Genomic DNA, 22885 nt, shown 5'->3' on the forward strand with positions numbered 1-22885 from the left:
AAGTGAATTTAGTTTAATTGTTATTATCTCCCCCACTGAAAAGAAAATGAGATTTTGATTAAAATCACATTAAATTTATATTAGTTTAATTGTTATGTTCCCCTCTCCCCCACTGGAAAAAATGAGATTTTGATTAAAATCTCATTAAGTTTATAAATTCATCTGAAGAAAACTGACAACTTCTAATTTTTAGGATTTTTTTTAATCACAGAAAATTATTATATCAAGTTTCTCAACAAAATCACTCGTCTTCATTAGAGGTATAGTTTCTTTAGATGAAATTCTTTTTTTAACATTACATTTTTCACAGATTGTTTCTGGATATTGATATTTGTATATTTATTTTATAAATAAATGTATTTTATAAATGATCATCTTCCTAAACTCATAATAACCTATTTTGCCTGTAGATTTTATTGTTTTTTTCATATACACAATTATAATAATTTAATCACATCTACTTTTCCCCCTTCTTAGTGCCTTGGACTGACCATTCTAAAATAATATTAAATAATAGTATTAAGAGTGGGCACTTCCTCTTCATCTTAACACTAATGGGAATTTCACATTGTGATACCAATGGGTAGATGCTGGCTGTGACTTTGAGACAGATAGTCTTTTACACACTAAAGGAATCTACACTTGCCTTAAGTGACAACAGTGTTTTAGGAATTTATGTTTAATATTATTAAATGTCTCTTTGACATCTATTGGGATGATCATATGTTCATTTCTTCTTTTGTGAGAAATGTGATAAATTATATTAATATATCTCCTAATATGTAAGTATCCTTTTGTTCCCAGGATAAATTCTACTTGTTTGTGTATTACTTTTTAGAACATATGTTTTGCTAATTAATTTTTTAGACTTTTGAAGTTAATTTTTTTTTTAAGTATGATAAGTCCATCATTTTCTTTTTTTGGTACTCTGTCCAATTTTGGTATCATAGTCATAATACCTTAAAAAATGAGAGATAAAATTTCACTTATTTTCCCTGCTCTAAAAATGGTTTGTTACATGGAACATTGGAATGATTCTACCATCACCCTCTTTATTGTCCACCTAAATAGACTCAGATAACATGGAGGAAATTGACAGTTTCCCAGATTCCTTATGACTTCAAAGTATTTTTTTGTTTGTTAAGCTCTAGCAATTGCAACAAATGTAGACATTTATTTCATACATTGACTGAGTCTTAGCAAAACTTTGACCAGGAATCTTTGTCTATTAGAAACTAGTCAGTGTGTGATTAGATACTGGTAGTAAATAATCAAAGAAATGAAAAATTTTAAAAGAAAATCTTTTTTCTTCCTTATAAATTAAAAAAAGAAGAATTTCACCACTTCACCACTGTTGGTGAAGTATGAAGAAGTCCATCCTCAAAAACATGGATTGGAGGTTTAAAGTGATTTAAACTTTCTGAAGGACATCTTAGCGAGAATTATCAAAAAGCTTTTCCAATATGCATATTTTCTGACCTAGAAATTTCACTCCTAAGAACATCGTTAATGATGGCTTCAAAGATTTCATCACAACGATGTTCATCAAAACATTATACGTAATGATAAAAACTTGGAAGAGAGGGGGCTGTTATAAACCGTGTATTCAGATATATCTATTCAAAAGAAGTTTATACAGTTGTTAAAATTAAAGCAGACGAATATTTCATGAAATGGATATACTGCATTTTCAAAATATATCTGAAGTAGAAAAACAGGATATATACCAACCTGTTGGCAGTGGTTTACCTCTGGATTTGGAGATGACAGCTCAATTTCTTTTTCTTGTCTGTATTTCCTAAGTTTCTATAATGATTAAATCTTTCTTTTTAAAGGAGGAACAAAAGTGGACTGTAATACAATCTTGCTTTCTTGCTCCGAGTATAAATACAGTCCCAATAAAGTTTGTGTTTTTGATATGCAGACCTGGCTATGCAAATAAACATGGGGATGTATGAATACAATGGGAAAAGTGGCTACAGACTGAAGCCAGAGTTCATGAGGAGACCTGACAAGCACTTTGATCCATTCACCGAAGGCATTGTGGATGGGATCGTGGCCAACACTTTATCTGTTAAGGTATGTGCTACCTTAACACCTACCTTGTAGGTGAGATTTACCATGGCTTGTCCTTTCTTTTGGTGTAAAGATCCCATGGTGAAATTTACCACGAAAATTACTGACTTATATTGAAGAAATCTTCTGGTCTTTTTTTTCCCCCCATTAGTCCTAGGAAAATAGCCACACTGAGCAAAATTAGAGAAAAAAGTATTCTCTCAATAAATTGTTAAATATTGAATAAAAGCTCTCAAGTTACCATAGCATGGCTTTTGAAAATCTATCAGAGTATTCAGGGATTTATAACACGTAGTAATGATATTAAATACAAGAATCATGTCATTGGGCTTCCCTGGTGACGCAGTGGTTGAGAATCTGCCTGCCAATGCAGGGGACACGGGTTCGAGCCCTGGTCTGGGAAGATCCCACATGCCGTAGATCAGCTAGGCCCGTGAGCCACAATTACTGAGCCTGCGCGTCTGGAGCCTGTGCTCCGCAACAAGAGAAGCCGTGATAGTGAGAGGCCCGTGCATCGCGATGAAGAGTGGCCCCCACTTGCCGCAACTGGAGAAAGCCCTCGCACAGAAACGAAGACCCAGCACAGCCATAAATAAATAAATAAATAAATAAATAAATAAATAAATAAATAATTTAAAAAAAAAGTGAATGGGAAAATTCCTCTTAAAAAAAAAAAAAAAGAATCATGTCATTAAGCATACATCTGACCCTCAAAAAATTAATTCCAAGTGATTTCTGCAGTCTTTGAAATTGATGTTACAGGAGATACAATTTTTTTTAGTTGTGAGAAAACATTTTTAATACTATGAATAGGAAATCATTTTTATAAAGAGCTTTTTACGTGAATCCTATAAGCCTGTGGTTGTTGTATTTAAGTTTCATTTACATTTTAAAGTTTCATTTCTTTTCTGTTTAACTGGATAAGTGCAGCACTAAGAAACATTTTTTAATCAGGCATAAATGCAATTTTCCAATTGACCCTAAACTAAAGGCATATAAAAACTGTGCAAAAAACAATGCTCTGTCACAATTTCACTAATTTATATCTACCCTAATCTTGTTGAGCCCATTTTACTTTAAAATTTATGTCATTTACACCAACGATTAAAAATAAAATTGCAATGAAGTGTCTCACAATGATATCATTTGAAATTATTTCACACTGTATATCTGCAGAGTGAACTTGGCAGAATCAGAGCTTCAAGATTATATTTAGTTTAGGAAATTGTTTTCAGCAGAGGCTGTTTAATTCCTGTCAAGTTTAAGATAAACTCTTAAGTATCACACACTGATAAAATGTTATTTTTAGAATCCTTGTCAATTGTAGTTATAGTTGGGTCAACTTAAAAATATTTTGACAAAATAATAATCTTTTGTCCTTGTTTGTCAGCTCATCTTGTTTTATATGTTTGCTTGCATATTTATTTTTTCTTGAAAATTCCACCATGACAATGTAAGCAATTATAAACAATGACATAGGGACAGGATTATAAACAATGACATAGAGAAGTTGAGGGGAAACAGTTGAGTCCCAGGCAGGTGTACACTGCTGCTTGAGTACAGAATGGAGACAGTGTTCTGGAGATGTCAGTGTCCTCTGAATGGACAGGCCATGATGCATCAGAGACCTGCAGCTGAGTCCTGCCTTCAACATTACATCTGGAGCCAGGATGCGGCTCACTTCCGCCTAGTACTAACTTTGTTTTGAACCCCTGACATAGACTTTATTGTGCCAAAATGGACTTGTGAGCTCCAGTGGTGTTCCATCATCCTATTTTACTGATAAGAACATTGAAGCTCAGTGTCATTAATTTAGTTAAGGACTCTGCTTTAATCAAAATCTTAAGTACACAACATCTTTGATGCATCTGAATTCCCATTGTGACTTGCTTAACTTGGAAGTTTCAAACATGTTGTAAAATGTCAGCTATGTTGTTCTTAAGAAGAACCTGAAATTAAACAAAGAGATTGTTGCCTGCAGGTCTCATGCACCCAGGCAAAGAGAACATTCAGGAGAAATGAGTTGTCCCAGGGTAAATTCAGACAGCCTCTTCCTCATGGCTTTCTCTCTATCTTGTATGGCACCTCTGACCACCTTTGGCCTCACTCAGCCTCTGATGGCCATCCTCAGGCCAGCATTGTGTCTCATTTCTGGCCCAGCCACAATCTTGGTAATTTTGTCCCCTTTCACCAACCAGAGGTCAGAAAACGAAGGTCTGTCAACAAGACAAGCCAGATCAGATCTCCAGGTCTGCTCCATCAGCACTTGCTTTCTTGCTCCCCTCTCTCTGTTAAAGCAGAGGACACCTCAGAGTCTGAAAATTCGGATAGAAAAAGAGGCAGACGTGGGAGACATTTTATGAACATGTAATTTTAAAATCTCATTTAACTCCACAATATTCATTAATTTTATAGCTAGGCAAAGGATACCCACAACTGTGTGGATGGCTAACCAGGTGAGGATAGGAGTGATGATAAATTGGGTTTAATGGTTTAAGGTCATTATTTGTTTTCATATTTTTTTTATCATCATTGTGGCTTTTTATTTCAAGTGTAACAGCTTTGAGAATTGGAATAGCATGATGCTATAACCACTCTTTCAAGTTGAATTTTATGAGCAAGAGGAAGTTTTTTAAATGCTAGACTTTCTAGTGTGTTATGTTTTAAATTTGTACTCTTAAATGACCTTTTAATTTCATTTACAATCATGCTAAAATGAGACTTTTTTTCTCATAACATTTTTAAGTATTAGAAAAACATTTATATTCAGATAAAGGCTCTACAGATCAATCTTTAACATTTAATAGATGTATCTCTCAAATGCAAAGGCGTAATCTCATCAAACTTTTGATACTTGTTCATTTATTTCCTCCTATAAAACTTTGTCTTATTAATTGACTTCTAACCTCAGCATTTTCAGTATTCCTCTACAAATTCTTTAACCGAAAAAGAAATCACGTTTGTACTCTGGTTTCTATTTTATTTTGATTATGGTTCAACATTCACCATCAGCATTTGTACCTCCCTGAAGTATTCTCTTATATCATTGTTATTCATTTATCAAGAGTTCCTTTTTTATTACTTTCTAGATTATTTCAGGTCAGTTTCTCTCTGATAAGAAAGTCGGGACTTATGTGGAAGTGGATATGTTTGGTTTGCCTGTGGACACAAGGAGGAAGGCATTTAAGACAAAGACATCACAAGGAAATGCTGTAAATCCTGTCTGGGAAGAAGAACCCATTGTGTTCAAAAAGGTTGGTCTAGTGTCCTTAATATGAGATGTTACTGCATCTTCTAGGTGTTTTACACTGGGGAAAAAAGTAAAATGAGGAATTATGTGTTGCTTCATTTGGGAATTTACACATTAATAATGCAATAGCATTTTCAAAGCTATCTTAAAAACTATTCAAGATTTCCATGAGTCACTTTTTTGGATTTTTCATAATTTCATTGTAAATCAATTAATTCTAGGATACCTCATTTGGAAGGCCAGAATAACATATAAATTTAACTCATAGCCTCTCATAATACAAGTGATAAATGATATGTTTTCACTATAATTCAAATGAAGTAGAGTGGGAAGTAGAGAATAATATGGTAGCCAAGAGAAAGGAAGTCCATATTGCCTTTAAAAAGTATATTAATTAAACTCCATAGAATCTCCAGCCACTGGTGCTGCTCTTTGTAGCTTGTCTGGAGTCTGTCTGATAGAGTTAAAATCTTTTATATTCAACTGGGCTTTCCCTCTGCCTTCACCAGAAAGCAAATCTTTTTCGCACATGCTTCACACACAAAGGAAGATGCTAAGTCCAGTAGAAAGTAGAGTGGATACTTACCATACCGTTTGCTTTTATCTGGCCAAAATATCTACAAAGGCAGTCTTCTGTGGAGAGAATATCTATGGTAAAGGTCTCTGTGCTCCAGGGTTTTTTTTAATATGCTAATTGGATTTAATAATACTGTCTGCTTCATAGAGTTATTATAAGTATTCCCTAATACACTGAAAACATTTAGAAAATATCGAACACACTGAAAATAGTCAATAAATGTTAGTTTGTTTATGTTACCAAAGAAATAAATATTTAAGGATACAATTGGCCTCATGTTCTTGACATGGGATATGTGTACTCCATATGTTTTACACTGAGGGGAAAAAAAGTGAGCAATACTTTTGGCTAATTTGGGAATTTACAAATATATAAATCAATCCCATTCTGAAAGTTATCCTTGAAAGCTACTTTTTAATTTTTGCTTTTGCTCCAAAGTATAAAAGTAATTTGCTTTGAAAATATAATAGTGAACGCTCAAACGGTGATAAAACCACCAACTCTTTGTATTTAAACATAGAACTTTTGTCATTTCTACCTTGAGAATGTTCATGTCAAAAGAAAATGGTCTATTTGTTGATTCCTCATTTGGACAAGGTGATGAAACATAGATGAAGCCATATCTCTGGTAATCCTTCTCTTTTTGAAAATCTAAATTATAGACCAACAACTTAACTTTTTATCAATTTGCTCAGTAGAAACTTCTTGGATTTGGAAAAGTGGGGCCAGTTTAAATAATACCTTTCTAATTCTTTCTTGCAGTTGCTCCTTCTTGTAACCATGTGTATTGTTAATGTCCTATAGGTAGTTCTTCCTTCTCTGGCCTGTTTGAGGATAGCAGTTTATGAAGAAGGAGGTAAATTTATTGGTCACCGAATCTTGCCAGTACAAGCAATTCGACCAGGTATGGATAACGTGGTGAGAAACTTTTTATCAAAGTTGTCGAGAAAACCATCACTGCCTTACATGATTGTTAAAGAATGATCTAGGAAGCTATTTGCTGCTTTGGTGTTTTGTTACATAAAAAGGACTATAAATTTAAGTATTTAAATCTGGCAGTTTTATGTTTTTGTGACATGCTATGATCAGTGGGCAAGTCAACTCTTGCCAGTTAATTATGTGTAACAAACTATCTGAAGATTCAGAGGCTTATAACAAGTGTTTTATCTTCATGCTCAGAGGTCTGTGGTATGGCGGGGTTGGGCAAGTCTCAGCCATGTAGCTGTGCTTTAGGCTCTGGGCTGGGCTTAGGTCTTCCCACATCTGCTCATTCAGGGGCCCCAGCTGAAGGAGCAGTGGCGCCCACAGACATCTCATGGCAGCCCAGTGGAATGCATAAGGGAACACCTGTTTCTGCAAGTGCATTTTAAGCCTCTGCTTGTACCACATCACTAACATCCCATTGTCCAAAGCAGGCTAAGCCCCAAGTCAAGAAATCACATACAAGGGATAAATTTGGACCAGTAATTCAATGTATGACATATGGTTTCAAATTCTCTCTTGTGGGGATAAACATGGTGAAAGGAAAAAAATCAGCATCAACATTGTTTTCCTGTCTGATGAGAAAAATAGTACCTTACCACTCAAAACCATATGATTAAAATGAGAAAGAAGTGAGCTGTTTGTCACCCAAAGTCACCTAAAATAAACACACATGTCAAATAGATGTTCCTGTGTTACAAGAAAATATGATGCACGGTATGATGTCACCCTCCAGGCTATCACTACATCTGTCTGAGGAATGAAAGGAACCAGCCTCTGATGCTGCCAGCTCTCTTTGTCTACATAGAGGTGAAGGACTATGTCCCAGATACATATGCAGGTAAACAACCTAACTCAAAAGGATATTTCCATCTGGGGTCATCCATATTTTTGTGACTTAGTGGAAAGCAAAGTGGACCAAACAAAGGCAGGAGATTCTGGCCTCAGAATTACCTCTATGTTTGTATGCATGTTTAAAGGTAAATTGATCAAGCCTTTGTGAATAAATTTTAGTTTAATTTAAGTCCCCATAAAGTATTGACCATTTTTATCCATTGGGTAATATTATTCTCATGGGCCCAGTACTTTCTAACCAATGCTATCTGATACTATACAGTCTATCTAGGCCTGTGCAATGAATTTGCCTTCAGCCAGTTTTAGAACCCTGATCCCTTCCATGGGTGAAATCCTAAATTAGAGGAATTAACTTATGAAGATGTCAACCAGGAATCATAAATTTAAATGCTTATACTGTCAAGTGGCCTGAGTGCAAGATACTGGGGAGTGGTGGAGACTCTGGCAATCTTGGAGCACATGCCCCATCCAAAGATGGCAGCCATAACTCACTCCAGCTAGACAGTATCATGTGCAAATGAGACCCATATTGCCAAGTCATTGAGTTTTTCAACAGTTTGGAAAGCAGTCTTTTTATGTGAAATGTCTCCATTATGAAACACCATTTGGCCCTATTAAGACAGGTGTGTGGGCCATTGCTGGAATGGATGAAACACTCAAAAATGAACTATAAAATTTGGAGCATTGAGGCATCCTGAGTTGGAGCTTGTCCAGTTTGGCTCGCAGAGATGACCTCCTTTGAGTTCTCTCTTCCTGAGGGTTCAGCAAAGGGTCCTCACTCTTGTCCATTTCCAAAATGTTGGATGGATAAGTAGATAGTCATATGGGTAGATGGAAGGATGGAAGATGGATGGTGAATCAGTAAATGGATAGGTAAGTAAATAGATGATGAACAAATGCATGGATGGATGGGTGATTGAATGGATGGATGGATTGATGGATGGTGGATAATCAATATCTCCAGGACCTTGGATCTAAAATGTCTCTTCCCTATTTAGATGTGATTGAAGCTTTGTCAAATCCAATCCGATATGTGAATCTGATGGAGCAGAGAGCTAAACAACTGGCAGCTTTGACGCTGGAAGATGAAGAAGAAGTAAAGAAAGAGGTGAGAGGGTGTTCTAGTTTTGGGCACAGCGTGAAGCATGATTACCACATCTCGTTGCTGGCTTTGCCTACATAACATCACCCCTCAGGAGAAGAAAAGAGCACATTGGAAAACCACTTTGATGGAGTTCAGCCTCATCTCCCAAAACATCTATATGATACCCTGAATTTTTCGTATTTCATTCTCTTTTGGCATTCTGTGGCCACCACCAGCACTTTATTTTGTGACCACATTAAACAGTACACATCTTGCTGTTTCAGAGGAAAGTTTCTAGATAATTTCATGTTGATTAAAGGTGAATAAGGCACTTAAAAAAGAAGATGACCATCAAGTTATTTGGTATTTTCTTTTGTCTTTAATTTAAAGTACAGGGTTTTCAAAGTGCTTTTGTGATTTCTTACAGTACATAAGGTACTTAACACAGTGCCTGGTGTGTAGTGTGAGCCATAAAGTCATTACTATTATTACTGTATATTTATGTATTATAATACATATTCCCAAAATAATTGGTGTATTATTCTAAATTAGATGTCACTATGCAAAGAATAATTAAGGAAGGGTCTAGAAATATTAGAAGTAAGTTTAAAAATATGAAGCCTCTGTGTAGACTGAAATAGAATTTAATGATTGTTGGAGATGACAGCAATATTACAAATAGTGATAGAAACGAGCTATTTTCATATTTCATTTGAATATTCAGAGGATAAATTCAGGGAAACAGATGAGAAAAATGGAGAGTTATCAGTATAGAAAAAAAACCTTGAAAATTGTTTGGGTAACTATAACTAATAGCAAGTCCGTTAAAGTTGACATTATTTATTAAATCATCTTTTTCTTATTCCAAAAGAATAAAGAAAACTAGACTTATCGTAGAAAATTTTTAAAATAAAAATGTGAAAAGAAAATCCCAAATAATTCACCTATAATCCAAACACCCAAGCCACCCAGAGATAACACTGTAAATATGGGGTATATATGTAGCTCATCTTTTTATGCACAATTAGTACTTTTTCATAAAATGGGATAATATTCACAATCTGTGTTTTAACCTTTTATTTTCACTTAATGCAAACATTTTGCATGTCTTAAAATATTCTTCTACGACATGACTTTTAATAACTTCATAATCTTCTATCATACATATGTACATAATTTATTTTTCCAATCTCCTATTGTTGGATATTTTGAATGCTTCACTATTTTAAACAGATCTTCAGTGAACATCACGTAAATATGTTTTTGAGCACATTTATGATTATTTCCTTGTTTTTTGTATAGAATTTTAGAAATTTTTGATCTAAGATATTGAGTTAATTGAACATGAGAGAAAATGAAATGTAAAAAAGAAAACTATTTAACATCAGAGTAAAATTTTCTGGGCTCTTATTTACACTGCAGGCATCATATCCTATAGAACCAGTAAATACATATCATCCTCTCTGATGAAATTTAAAGTTAGACTGGAAAGTTTTATAAATAATGCTTTCTGTTGTATGCAGTATTATAGGGAAATTTTACACTGCTGGAAAATTATGCCTAATGGTAGACATGAATTTACTTCCAAATTAGGAGTTTGGGATTAACAGATACACACTATTATATACAAAATAGATAATCAACAAGGACCTACTGTATAGCCCAGAGAATTCAATATCTTGTAACAACCTATAATGGAAAAGAATCTGAAAAAGAATATATATATACATATACATATATATGTATAACTGAATCACTTTGCTGTACACCTGAAACTAACACAACATTGTAAATCAACTATACTTCAATTTAAAAAAAAAAAAAAGTTATTGGGGGAGAATGTAATACTAATGGTTATAAAAATACAGAAGTAGAATTTTAGGTCAACATTATTTTTGTTTCTCCTCTAAAAATGATGGTCATAAGGATTTTCAGTAATGCTGATTAAACTCAAAGAATATTTGAACATTTTCAATTTTAGAAATCATTTTAGAGGCACTGAATCACATAGATTCCATATGGCAATAGAGAAAATGCAAATTTTTCCTTTGAAATGTCTAAACCCTTAACTGACCTCATTTTTAAAGCTTGAGAAAAAAATCATTTGCCCTTACCATGTAATGCTGGGAGAGGAAAATCATTTAACACCTTTGAACACCAGTATGCCCTTTATCTTGTCTTGTAATAATGTAAGTTTGTTTGAATGAGGCCACTGAAAATAAGTAACTGTGGTTTTCTCAAAAGAAAATTCTATCTAGGACATGGCAGGCACTGGAGACACTATTTTAGCAGCAAAGACTTTTTTAGTATAATCCTTTTAACTTGGTAGTTATAAAGGTCATTTCTATTTGAAAATGAAAGACTTCGTTGGACTACAAAATATTCCCAGAATTGAAACAGTCTAATAAATTATCTTCATAGAGTACTTTGCAAACCAAATAAGTAGGAAAGTTGAAAATTCCCCCATGCTTTGAACAGCAGACATTTGTTTCAGATCATGTGATATAGATAGATAGATAGATAGATAGATAGATAGATAGATAGATAGATAGGTAGATAGATAGAATTACAAATATATATATAATTCCAGTATATAATTGTAAGTTAAGGGGTAACAGAGATTTGAGTTGCTGGATTTATTTTGTCTCTTTTAAAGTCACAATTCAGGATGATGTGTTAGTAAAGTCATAGAAGGTTGCCTAATCTGAATCATAACAAAGGCTTTATAATATTTATAGTTATTTCTCTAAATAAAATATTGTATAAAAATTTAAAAACATAATAAACAAAGAAACAAAAAGGCCTCTCAGTAATCTTGCAGAGAGTGTTAACATTTTTGGTGTATGTCCTTCTAGCATGTTTTCTATGTATATATATTTTTCTTTACAAAAGTTCTTAATTAAAAAAAAAAAATGTTCCACACCCCTAATAGTTTAATGTGGTTAATAGAGATGACTAATGAGACATCAGTAACATTTTTATTTTTTATTTTTAAAATACACCTCTGAAGAGAATAAAGTAAATATCCAATGTATTGACTGCAAAATATTATGTGATATTCCAAATGCAATATTTGAACATGACTTGTTTTTAGCACGTCAAGGAGTGCAGAAACATTTTACTGAGTGCTTACAATGTACCTGGCACCATTCTGAGCCTTTTAATGTTTATTAACACGTTAGGTCCTAAAACATCCATATTTTCTTAACGACCATTTTTATTGCCATCTAACAGTTGAAGAAACTGAGGCACTGAGAGATTCTGTTCCTTGTCCAGTGCCACACAACTATTAAGGAGCAGAGCTGGGATTGAAATCCAAGCAATCTAGCTCCAGAACTCATGTTCCACACCAACACTTCTAGAAGTTTAATGTGCAGACCAAGGCATCGTAATAACATGCTGATCCCATCTAATAACATGGGTCTGGGCTAGGGCCTGAGGCTCAGCATCTCTGACCAGCCCCAGGTGATGGGATAACCCTGTCCCATGGTCCATACCTTGAGTAGCAAGGGTCTACACTACACCACATTGCACTACCTCAATAACAAAACTGTAATTTTCTACTAACCTTTAATAAGGACTAGCCCTTTTTCATCTTTCTGTCCTCTGTAGCAGGTCACCTGGATGACTGACCACAGACTATAAGACCTTTACTTTAAATAATAATCCTTTGAACTGAATTTTCTATTGAATCAAATGTCAAGATTTCTCCCTTTAAATCACTGGATATTATTAGAACTTGTTCTTCAGTAAGTTAGGTTTATGTATGTGGGATCTATTCGGCTAGTTTGTACACTGCCTGCTGGCCCTCTATCGCCTGTGTGTTCATGTTACAAGTGAAGGTGTGAGTGGTCTTCACATCCTTTTGATGTTGAAAAGAGAAAGCTGTTTGGTAGTATTCAAATTTCATTTATTCCAAGAGGCCTACTTTTTTAAGTTGTCAGATTCATATGCTCTTATAAGTGAGCTGAAATTTATCTAAAATAATTTATTTCCTAATTCTGTGTTTGGCACTGCGGGCATCTTCAATGGGATTTGATTATTTGAAAAGAAAAAGATCCTATGGTATGGTATGAACTTTACCAGTAGGATAATCCAACAGCAAAAAATCCAAGGTGGTGCTCTCAAAAAGTTAGAGTGTTTAAACTTAATAAGGCCTTGGGTGTCGTTTAAATTTTCCAAAATGGGAGCTTGACGCTTTACCCACTGTCCAAGAACTTGGCACTAAAATCAAAGATGAGGTTTAGTGGTCATTTTGGATTCTCTTCCTCCTCAAATAATGATTTAGCAAAATACCAACTTACATAAAAGAGAGACAGATATTAGAGGTAGTTGGGGAGGTGGCAGGGGTTATACTTTGGCTTGTAAAAAAGCTCTAAGTCCTGGGGGTAATGTACAGCATGGTGACTATAGTTAATAATACCGTGTGTATACTTGAAGGTTTCCAAGAGAGTAGGTCTTAAAAGGTCTCATCACAAGAAAAAGTTTGTAACTATGTGTGGTGATGGATGTTAACTAGACTTAATGTGGTGATCATTTCATAATATATACAAATATGGAGTCATTATGTTGTACATCTGAAACTAATATAATGTTATATGTCAATTATATCTCAAAAAAACTCTGTACTTAGAAAAATACATACACTAAATAAATGTTTCTTGATAATGATGGTGATAGTCCCATAGTTTGATAAAAAAATATTAAGAAATTTTCTCTTTTAATATTTTTAAATTATAGATCAAGGACCATTTCACTCTAACTTTTCACTTGCATGTGTATAAAAATATGACACATATGTCACAGAAGTAATGTCATGTCATTTTTAAGAAAATTTTTATGGAGTCACATGAATTTATTTTCTGCAAAGGCTCAGAAGTGTAGTATTCCAGGTTTAAGTCAAACACACATGTGCTATGATCTAAAAAAAATTAGAAAGAAAAGAAAAAAAAATACCACCATACAGAAACAATAGTCTCTCATCATCCCTGAACTTTAAAGCATCGAATAAAGTAGGAAGAGAAAGTTTGCCTTTTAGGTAATGGCCTTTAGATAATGACGCTGTCCCTTTCATTTCTACACAGTTTTGGAGTTTACAAGGCACTTTGATTGGATACCCTGGGTAAAACGGGGCCTTAACTAGGACAAACATATAGTCCCCATTTTTAGAAGAGGGAACAGTTGCTTATAATGATAGAGTGACTTGCTTAGTATCAATGGCCAATAAATGGAGGAACCAGGGTCTTTTTAAATAAGATCTCAAGAGAAGACCATATATTCACTTGAGTTAAAACTACTCAATGAACAGTTCAATTCCACTGCTTTTAGAAACCTCCTCCATAACAATTTTTAAAATTTCAATGGATTCTAACGAGGGGCTTTGGGTTCATCTGCCTAAAACAGCGATGAATCCAGAATCCATGCCATGACCAATACCGTAGGGATTATAAAAGCATGACTAAATGACAAAGTTTTTCACTCTGCTTTAGAGCAAGGTTTCTCAAATTTTAATGTGCATACGGATCACCCAGGGATCTTGTTTCAATGCAGATTCAGATTTAATCGGTCTGGAGCAGGGCACAAAATTCTGCATTTCTGACAAGATTCCAGGTGGTGCTGACGCTGCTGGGCTGGACCATATTTTGAGTAGCAAAGCTCTCGGATTTTAGTTATGTATCGGGATCACCTGGATGGCTCCTAAAAGCACAGATTGCTGGGCCCAACCCCAGAGTTTCTGGTTCAGTAGGTGTGAGGTGGACCAAGAACTGGCATTTCTAACAAGTCTGTAGTGATGCTAACGCTGCTGGTCCAGGGACCACACATTGAGAACCAATGCTTTGGAGCCCTACATCTGTCTCTCACAAGCACCTGGCTCTCCCCACATGGAACTGAAAAGCCATTAATTCCATCCACTCTAAAATGTCAGTTCAATCTCAGGAACCTGGGAAGAGCTACAGGAGAAACTCTCCTTGGGGAATTGTCCAGAATCTGTTCTGTGAGTGATTGATGATAGTCTTTGACAAATGATTTGCTTAGTTAATATAAAAGATACATTTCCAAAAGATGAATGTGAAGGGTGTTTGGTCCATGTTTTCTTTAAAGGAGGAATCCTTGATTTCTGCCTAACCCAAAGAATTCATTTCTGCTGATTTCTTTGGAGACTGTATCAAAATATTTCTAACAAATTAAAGCTGGTAGGAGTGATAACATATGCAACACAAAATAGTCAGCAGAGCTATGCCCTGTCACCCTTTAATCTCTTTCTAAATAAGCTGTTGCAATTATGAACTAAATGCAGATTCTCTAGCCACAGACACAGAAAGAGCAGCATCTTCATATTTTTCACCCATTGATTCATTCGTTCAAAAAATTTTTTTAACATAACATTTAGATGGTTCTTTAGCTTCAGGATTTTGTCACTGATACTACATCTATTGATTATACATGAGGAGGAAACAAACTGTGGATGTCTTCATGCATTCATTTAATAAAAGTTTTTTTTAACACACTGCATCAGTCACCATGCTGGGCAATATAGAGATATAATGTTGAGAAAAATCAGATGCTCTCATAGTCCTTAAAGTCTGGAGAAAGACTGTAATAAAAATTTACGCATATGCATGTAACTTGCAGCTGTCACTAAGGCTTCAACAGAGAGATACCATGTGAATGCTGATGATTTCTTTGTATGATGACACATATGTTGACAAATACTGAAGTCAACAGATGAATTTATTCAGCTCCTTAAAGCTGTCTTTTGCTTTAACTCACTTTGGTAAACTCTTAAAAATATCAGAGTTTTGTCATAATTTATTATAAAATTTTTCAAACATACACAAATGTTGAAAAAGAACACCCGTATATCAATCACCTGGATTCCACAATTCCAATTTTGATGCATTTTCTTTATCATATATATATCCATCTATAAATCCCTCTATCCTTTCATTATTGCAACTGATTTTTGATGCATTTCAAAGTAGGCTGCAAATATTAGCATAATTCATCCCTCAGTGCTTCAGAACACATACATCAGGATATACTTTTTAGAAATGTTCTGAAATTTTTAGAAATGTGGGGTAGATGTATTATCTAATTTCATTCAGGTTATGTAAATTTAAGGTACCAGTTGTACATGTGTTTAAGCAAGCTCTTTCTTAAGGGAAAGGCTAGTTTTGATGAAGCCACATCCACTGCCCACATTTGTCCTGAGTCGACTGGATTTCTGCATGATGAAATTATGAGTCTTGCCCTCAATATTCTGGAAACACTGATGACCTTGCCCTTGCCCTCACCCATCTAGTATCCGAGTCAAGACGCTGTCATCCTAACCACTACCTGGAAGGGACTGTACTTTTTAGATGACTCAGGCAGGACACCGACACCTCCAGTAGCTCAGTCAACACATTCTGATGTTTGGAAGACCCTTTACTCACCATCTTAACCACCCCACTAAATTCCCCAAATTTGAGTTGTCTCTTGCTTCATCATCAGATCCAAATTTTCAGTGCCTGGGATAGGAATCTTTTCAACTAGCATACCAAATGGCATCTCCTCCTTCTCTAAAACTTGTAAAAATGGCCTTTCCAGTTATACTTTTACTGATCCACTTGTGTTATATTTTAAGGCCATTCTGTTTATTTTTGATATAGGAAGGATATAAGTATTATTATTATTATTATTTTTTCTTTAAACATCTTTATTGAAGTATAATTGCTTTACAATAGTGTGTTAGCTTCTGCTTTATAACAAAGTGAATCAGTTATACATATACAATAGGTTCCCATTACTCTTCCCTCTTGCATCTCCCTCCCTCCCACCCTCCCCATCCCACCCCTCTAGGTGGTCACAAAGCACTGAGCTGATCTCCCTGTGCTATTCGGCTGCAAGTATTATTTTTAATAAAATCTTGGCTTTAAAAAGTCCACTGTTTCATGTTTTGAAGGAAAAATAGTGTAATGCTTCCATTTGGCCACTGGAGGGCAGTGACCTACTTCTGCTGTAGTTGATTTTTCTCTACCCAGCTAAGCAAAACTTGGTGCTACTGAAATATCAATTTCTGAACCTTCTTTCCTTGAAATTTGTTTAATTGGATCGCAAGAGTCTCACCATTAAATCGAGAAAACTGATATTTCTAGTTCTTTTGTTTCTATTGTAATTTCCAGTGCAATGCGAAAGAATTTCAGGCTTATTTCATTCAAGCGCATAAAAAAGAATATTTGGACAAAGACTGGGGAGAAAGCAAGTCACAAGTGTTGACTTCCACTGATGCTTGTGAGTGGGGCAAGAAATTTGGTTTTTGCATTTCACCTCACATATCCACAGAGTGGGACTTATTCGACCTTTCAGTGATGATATCAAAAATTTATTTTTTAATACCTGAATGCTTTTTTTTTTTTTTTTTCTGAATGCCTTTTTAGTGCAACAGAGTAAGCTCTTTGAGAATGGTCTTTACATTTATACATTTCTGTATCTCCGCAGTAACGTAAGTTACTATTGTGGTTCCTTAAGTTGCTATTATCATAGAATACAGGGTGAACTAGTGCAGTAGAAAAATTCAGACTTTAGACTATGACATATATTCAAACACCAGTCGCACCCTTAACGGTGTGGCTTCTAGAAAGTCTTTAGTAAAGACTTTAATAACGCCTCTGACTTCTTTGCTGTATAATGGAGTTGAGCGGCTGCCTTCGCTGTCTGGCTGAGACGAAGCTGGCGTGTGTAACGGTGTCTGGCACACGATGATCTACAGCTGCTTCTATGGTCAATCTCCAATAGGGAACTACCAGTTCAAATCTGTATATACTGCCCTTTGCTAGCAACGTATTTTAAGCAACAGTGCGATATATTTGCAACTACAGATTCTCACTAAATTAATAAAATCTGTTTCCAGAAAATCCTAAGAGGTCCCTGACAAGGGTCAGTCTACACAAGGAGCCCCAAATTCCTTAGCCCAGCATTCAGGGTCCTCCTTACCCGCTCTATTCTCTCCACCTTTGCTGGGTCCCTGGGGCGAGGAGGTGGGGGGCGGGGCGGGGCTGCAGACCAGTTGGCCCCGCCCACTGCGTTTCCAGCAGTGGCTCTGGGTACATTGCTGACTGACACAATCCCGGAAATCCAGGCAAACTCTCTCCTCTGAGCAGAGGGTACAGATGGGCAGCTTCTGGGCCACATGCGCTCTGAAGATGTGCTTTGGCCTCTCAGTGGTTTTAAATTGGGAGATATCGCACCAAAAAGTCAGTTTCCCAGCTTTCCTCGCAGCCTAGGCAATAGTTGGCTGGAATTCAGTCGCCCCTCCCAGCAGCTCCCCCTCCAGGTCTGGGCACAGCCTCGCTTTGCCCTGTTGCGTGAAATCTAGTCCGTTTTGCTCATTTCCATCGTTTCTACTGACTGCCTGTTACTGTACAGTGCCAAGGGTGCCCCCGTACCCCCCAGGGTTATGTGGTGCCGTCCACCCTACCTGGAGGCATCCCCAGGACCCCTGGACCAAGCACTTCTCCAAAGCTTACCTCAAATCCAGCACCAAACCTTGGTGATCTCTTGATCCTCAGTTGTAACTACAGAGTGTTTTCCAGTGTGTTTCCTCAACATTTATCTATTTTTTAAAAAATGTCTTTGAATTCATACATTATATCAGTTTCTGGAATGTAAGGGCTTTGTCTTACATACCCTTGATAAGCAGAGCTTCTATTTCCTGCATCTTGATTCAAATTAATGATTGAACTTGATTTCCCAAGGGCACACAGCCCCATGGAATGCCTGCAAACCTGATACAGACAAAATAAGCTTGCTGGGTTCATTTTGAATACACCTCCAGCCTGAGACCCCTAGGGCACTACACCTAGTTGCCAAAAAGAGGCCACACAGTATTGCCTTCATGGAAGCTGGCTTTCCATCACCTCCATTCTTTCCTCCATCAAAATTTTCTTCTTCCCTATCCTCTTCCAGAGGGCTAATTTCAGCCAGCTGTCACACTGGGAAGAATCTGATTCATCCCCACCTGTTTCCAGAAACCTGCCTGGATATAAAAAATGGGCAAGATCAGCCACCCATGGAACAAGAGCACCTTCTGTCCCTGTTTTCCCGGCAGCTGAGTTTGGTGACCACGGGCACCCCCTATGGCTGGGAGGCTGGGAAGTTTTACCCCCACTGTATTCAGGCCAGAGGACCAAGGCCAATGGGTAACTTTGCTGATGACCCAGTGCTCTGTCCAGCACTCCCTTTACTTCAATCTCTCCTGTGCAATGTAAATGCATTTCCTTTATGAATTGTGTGGTCAAACATCTATGATAGTTCAGTCTTCTCAAGTATCTCCTGCAAACCCAAATGCCTACAGGACTGAGGCAGGTAAAGTCTAAATGAGTCACAGGGGAGTGTCCTTAAAGAGGCAGAAACCCCTCCGTTCTCATTCAGAGCGGGAATGCAGGCCCAGTGTTGCCCAATCTGAGTTTTCAACTGAAGCAAGAGATCCATTTTATTAATATAAAATCTCCTTATTTTTAAAATCTGGCAGCTTTGGGTGAACATTTCGATGCACTCCATTTGGACCCTAAGCCTCCAGTCTGCAATCTCTTGCTGAACAAAAAATATGCAATCCCTCCCCTTGGCATAATGATTCTAGGGAGACTTTTCCTGATGGATGTAATTGAACAACACAAACATACCAGAACTTCCCCATTCGAAGTAGCCATTTTTCAGAAGACAGAGTTCTGCATCGTGAGTTCTACAGGCTGCCAAGGTCACTGGCCTAGGTTCCTTACCCCCCACTCCGCCCCCTTCCCCGCCACTGACCCCAGGCTCATCCCTTACATCTCAATGCCATCAGCTCTGAGCAGAGCAGGCTGTGGTAGGTAAACAGGGATTGTTTGTTGAATCAAAATAAGTTCTGCCATCACCAAAAGAAGTGTTGGAACTTGTGTTTTAAAGATGCTTTGGGGGGACAGATTAAAAGCCACTTGTGACAATGTGTCATTATTTTCATTCTCATCTTACATTTTCTAAAAATGTTATCATAAGGCAATCTGCTGTCTGTAATTACATAACAAAATGTCACAACATTGAGCTCCAAATGACTCTTGGCCATTTCCTAATATATTTTTTTAATGTACAACAAAGTAGAGCATTGGGATAGCCTCATTGTCAGTAAAATCTGCGCTGGACTCAGAAGGCAATTCTGAGACAAGAGTTGCAGAACCCTGAAAAGCATCGCTAAAATGGTATATAATTATTGAGGCAATTATTTTATAAAGATCGACATTTACTCATCAAACATTAAATGTTTGCTCTTCACAGGGCATAGCAGACTAGCTGCTGGAGGGAATGGAGTAGAGATTTCATAAGTTTTAATGTATCTGTTATTATTATTTATTGGTAGTATTATACAAGCTTAAATGTTTTATCTATTTATATAACATGCACAAATTTACTCTGTGCCAGGAATTATTCTAAGCACTTTATGAATAGTAACTTATTTGATCCTCTAAACAACCTTACAATATAGATAATATTATGATCCCCAGTACATACATATCCCCATCTATAAAGATGAGGAAAGTGAGGGACAGACAGTTAAGTGACTTGCCCAATATCACAATACTAATAAGTGGCAGGGCCAGAATTTGAACCCAGGTAAGTCTGGCTCCAAAATCGATGTTTATAACCAGTGTATCAATTAGCTACTGCTGCATAACAAACAATCCCCCAACTTAGTGGCTTACAGCATCAACTACTTATTATTGTTCATGAGTCATTTGGTCAGCTGAGCAGTTCTGTTGATCTGGACCACGTTCAGCTAATCTTAGGTGGGCTCACTTAAGTGTATGTTGTCAACTCAGGGCTGGCTGGTCCAGGACATCCTTGTCTACATGACTAAGCTCTCCTCCATGTGGGCTCTCATCCTCCATGGCTATAGCAGGGGTCTGAGAAAGAGAAGAAACATTTGCAAATGGCTTTTCAATCCACTGCTTACATCAAGTTTGCTACTCTCTCATTTGACCAAAGCAAATCACATGCTCAGGTCCAGAGTCAGTGCTGGAGGATACGTCCAAGAGCAGTGGGCATAGAAAAGCATAAATATCGGGGCCTTTAATACAATTAACTGGCCAAAATCATGGTTCAATACCATGCTGTTTTTACCCTGCTTTCCGCACAGTTTCAGATGTGATATTTCAGAGTCCAAATGAGTTGTGAAAATGTTATCAAATGTAGCTTTGTGGGTTTAGGAAGGTCACAAAATAACCATAAGAAGTGTGAAAAATTAAAGGATGTTTATGATTTTAGGCTGATCCTGGGGAAACACAGTCAGAAGCTCCAAGTGAAGCCAGGACAACTCCAGCAGAAAACGGGATGAATCACACTACATCCCTGACACCCAAACCACCCTCCCAGGCTCTCCACAACCAACCAGCTCCAGGTAAACACTCTGATGAGAGAGATGTGCTACATGACTAAGAGCCTCTAGTTTATACGTACCACTGAAGGAGGTAGCATGATTGACTTAGCAAAAACATCACATGGGCAAAAATGCATGGACTTAGGAGATGCTCCAGAAATGTGTGATGAGGGAATGAATGAGGGAAGGAAGGAAGGAACGAAGGAAGGCCAAGAGACTCATAAGTGCTCATCTGGCTCTGCTGACAATTTATGAAGCCACAACAAAATATCACCCAGATTTCCCATGCCTTTATTTAGTGATGGATTATGGTCCATCTGCTGGCAGGGTGTGTGAAGGGTTCTTCAAGCACCTCATATGCAGCTATGCTTTAGAAGCACATTCTTAGTTCTACCTTACTAAGTTACGTTTCTGCCAAGAATTCCTTTGCATCTTTCTCCACTTCCTTTCACCAATTTAAAGTGCTTATTATGTGCTGAGCACGCTGCTAAATGCTTCATGTGGATTATCTCGTTTAACTCTTAAACCAGGCTTCTGAGAGTCGATTCTACCACTGCCCCCATGGTGCAGATGAATCAATTGCAGTTTTGAAATGACAAGGTACTTCTTGAAGGCCAAGTCGCTAATGAAGAGTGAAGGCAAGACTGACACCAGTTCTCCACGATCCTAAAATTCTTCCCTTTAGCTTCTATGCTCCTACTGAGACTACTTAAGAAAGGAGGTTGTTGAGATTAATAGTAATAAGGAGATAACCTGTGTATAAAAAGAAGTGATATTTTCAAATGAAGTTTTTATATACCAAATACAAACATTTAATGTGTTCCTAGAATATGAATAATTAATTTAAATAGTGAATATAACCTTGTGCTTTTGAGAGTAAAAGAGAATTTAGCATTTTATTTTTTTACCTGAGTGCTTTGGAATCATTTGACTTACAGAATAATTTTTAAAATAGCACAGAATACATTGCAAAACTGGAACCCTCTTCTCTGGCATTAACATCTGTCAGAGTCAGACCAGGAAATTAACATTGGCACAATACCCTGAACTAAACCACAGACCTTGTTTGAACTTCACCTGCTTTCCACTAATGTCTTTGATTGTTCCAGGTTCCAGCTCAGGATCCCACACTGTACTAATTGTCATGTCTCCTTAGCCTCCTTGAATCTATGACAGTCCCTCAGTCTGTCTTGTCTTTCATGCCCTTGACACTTCTGAAGAGTCAGTTATTTTGTAGATTATCCTTCAGTTTGGGTTGGCCTGATGTTTTCTCATGATTAAACTAAAATTACGCATTTTTGGCAAGAACATCACAGAAGCAATGCTGTTCTGAGAGCATTATGTCGGGGGTATCTGATGTTGCTGTGTCTCATCATCAGTGATGTTGGATCACTTGGTTAAGGTGCCATCTGCCAGGTTTCTCCACTGAAAGTTGCAATTTTCCCCTTTATAGTTAATTGATATCTTAGTGGAGACACTTTAAGACTATGCAACTATCCTGTTTCTCCTTAAACGTTTGTCCAGTGATTTTGGCGCCCTCTAATGGATCTTGCCTGCAACCTTATTCCTGCCTGCTGGTCAGCCTTTGATTTTTAAAAGATCACTTGTCATTCCTGTTATGGCCAGAAGGTAGCAGTAGCCTAAACTGAATTTGTTGACAAAGTTTTGATT

At 36.7% G+C, this 22885-nt stretch overlaps 1 protein-coding gene across 4 annotated transcripts in view; it reads left to right on the forward strand.

Moving 5' to 3' along the window:
* Nucleotides 1-22885, forward strand: part of PLCB1 (phospholipase C beta 1) — a 700435-nt gene that overhangs the window by 574701 nt on the left and 102849 nt on the right. For all 4 annotated transcript variants that reach the window (XM_036826676.1, XM_036826677.1, XM_036826678.1 and 1 more), the window contains 6 exons: nucleotides 1925-2079; nucleotides 5166-5330; nucleotides 6708-6807; nucleotides 7621-7725; nucleotides 8738-8847; nucleotides 21103-21235. In XM_036826676.1, coding sequence (XP_036682571.1) covers nucleotides 1925-2079; nucleotides 5166-5330; nucleotides 6708-6807; nucleotides 7621-7725; nucleotides 8738-8847; nucleotides 21103-21235 — 768 coding nt within the window. The remainder of the gene's footprint in view (nucleotides 1-1924; nucleotides 2080-5165; nucleotides 5331-6707; nucleotides 6808-7620; nucleotides 7726-8737; nucleotides 8848-21102; nucleotides 21236-22885) is intronic.

Source organism: Balaenoptera musculus, chromosome 15 (genome assembly GCF_009873245.2).
Source record: "Balaenoptera musculus isolate JJ_BM4_2016_0621 chromosome 15, mBalMus1.pri.v3, whole genome shotgun sequence".
Classification (NCBI taxonomy): Eukaryota; Metazoa; Chordata; class Mammalia; order Artiodactyla; family Balaenopteridae; genus Balaenoptera; species Balaenoptera musculus.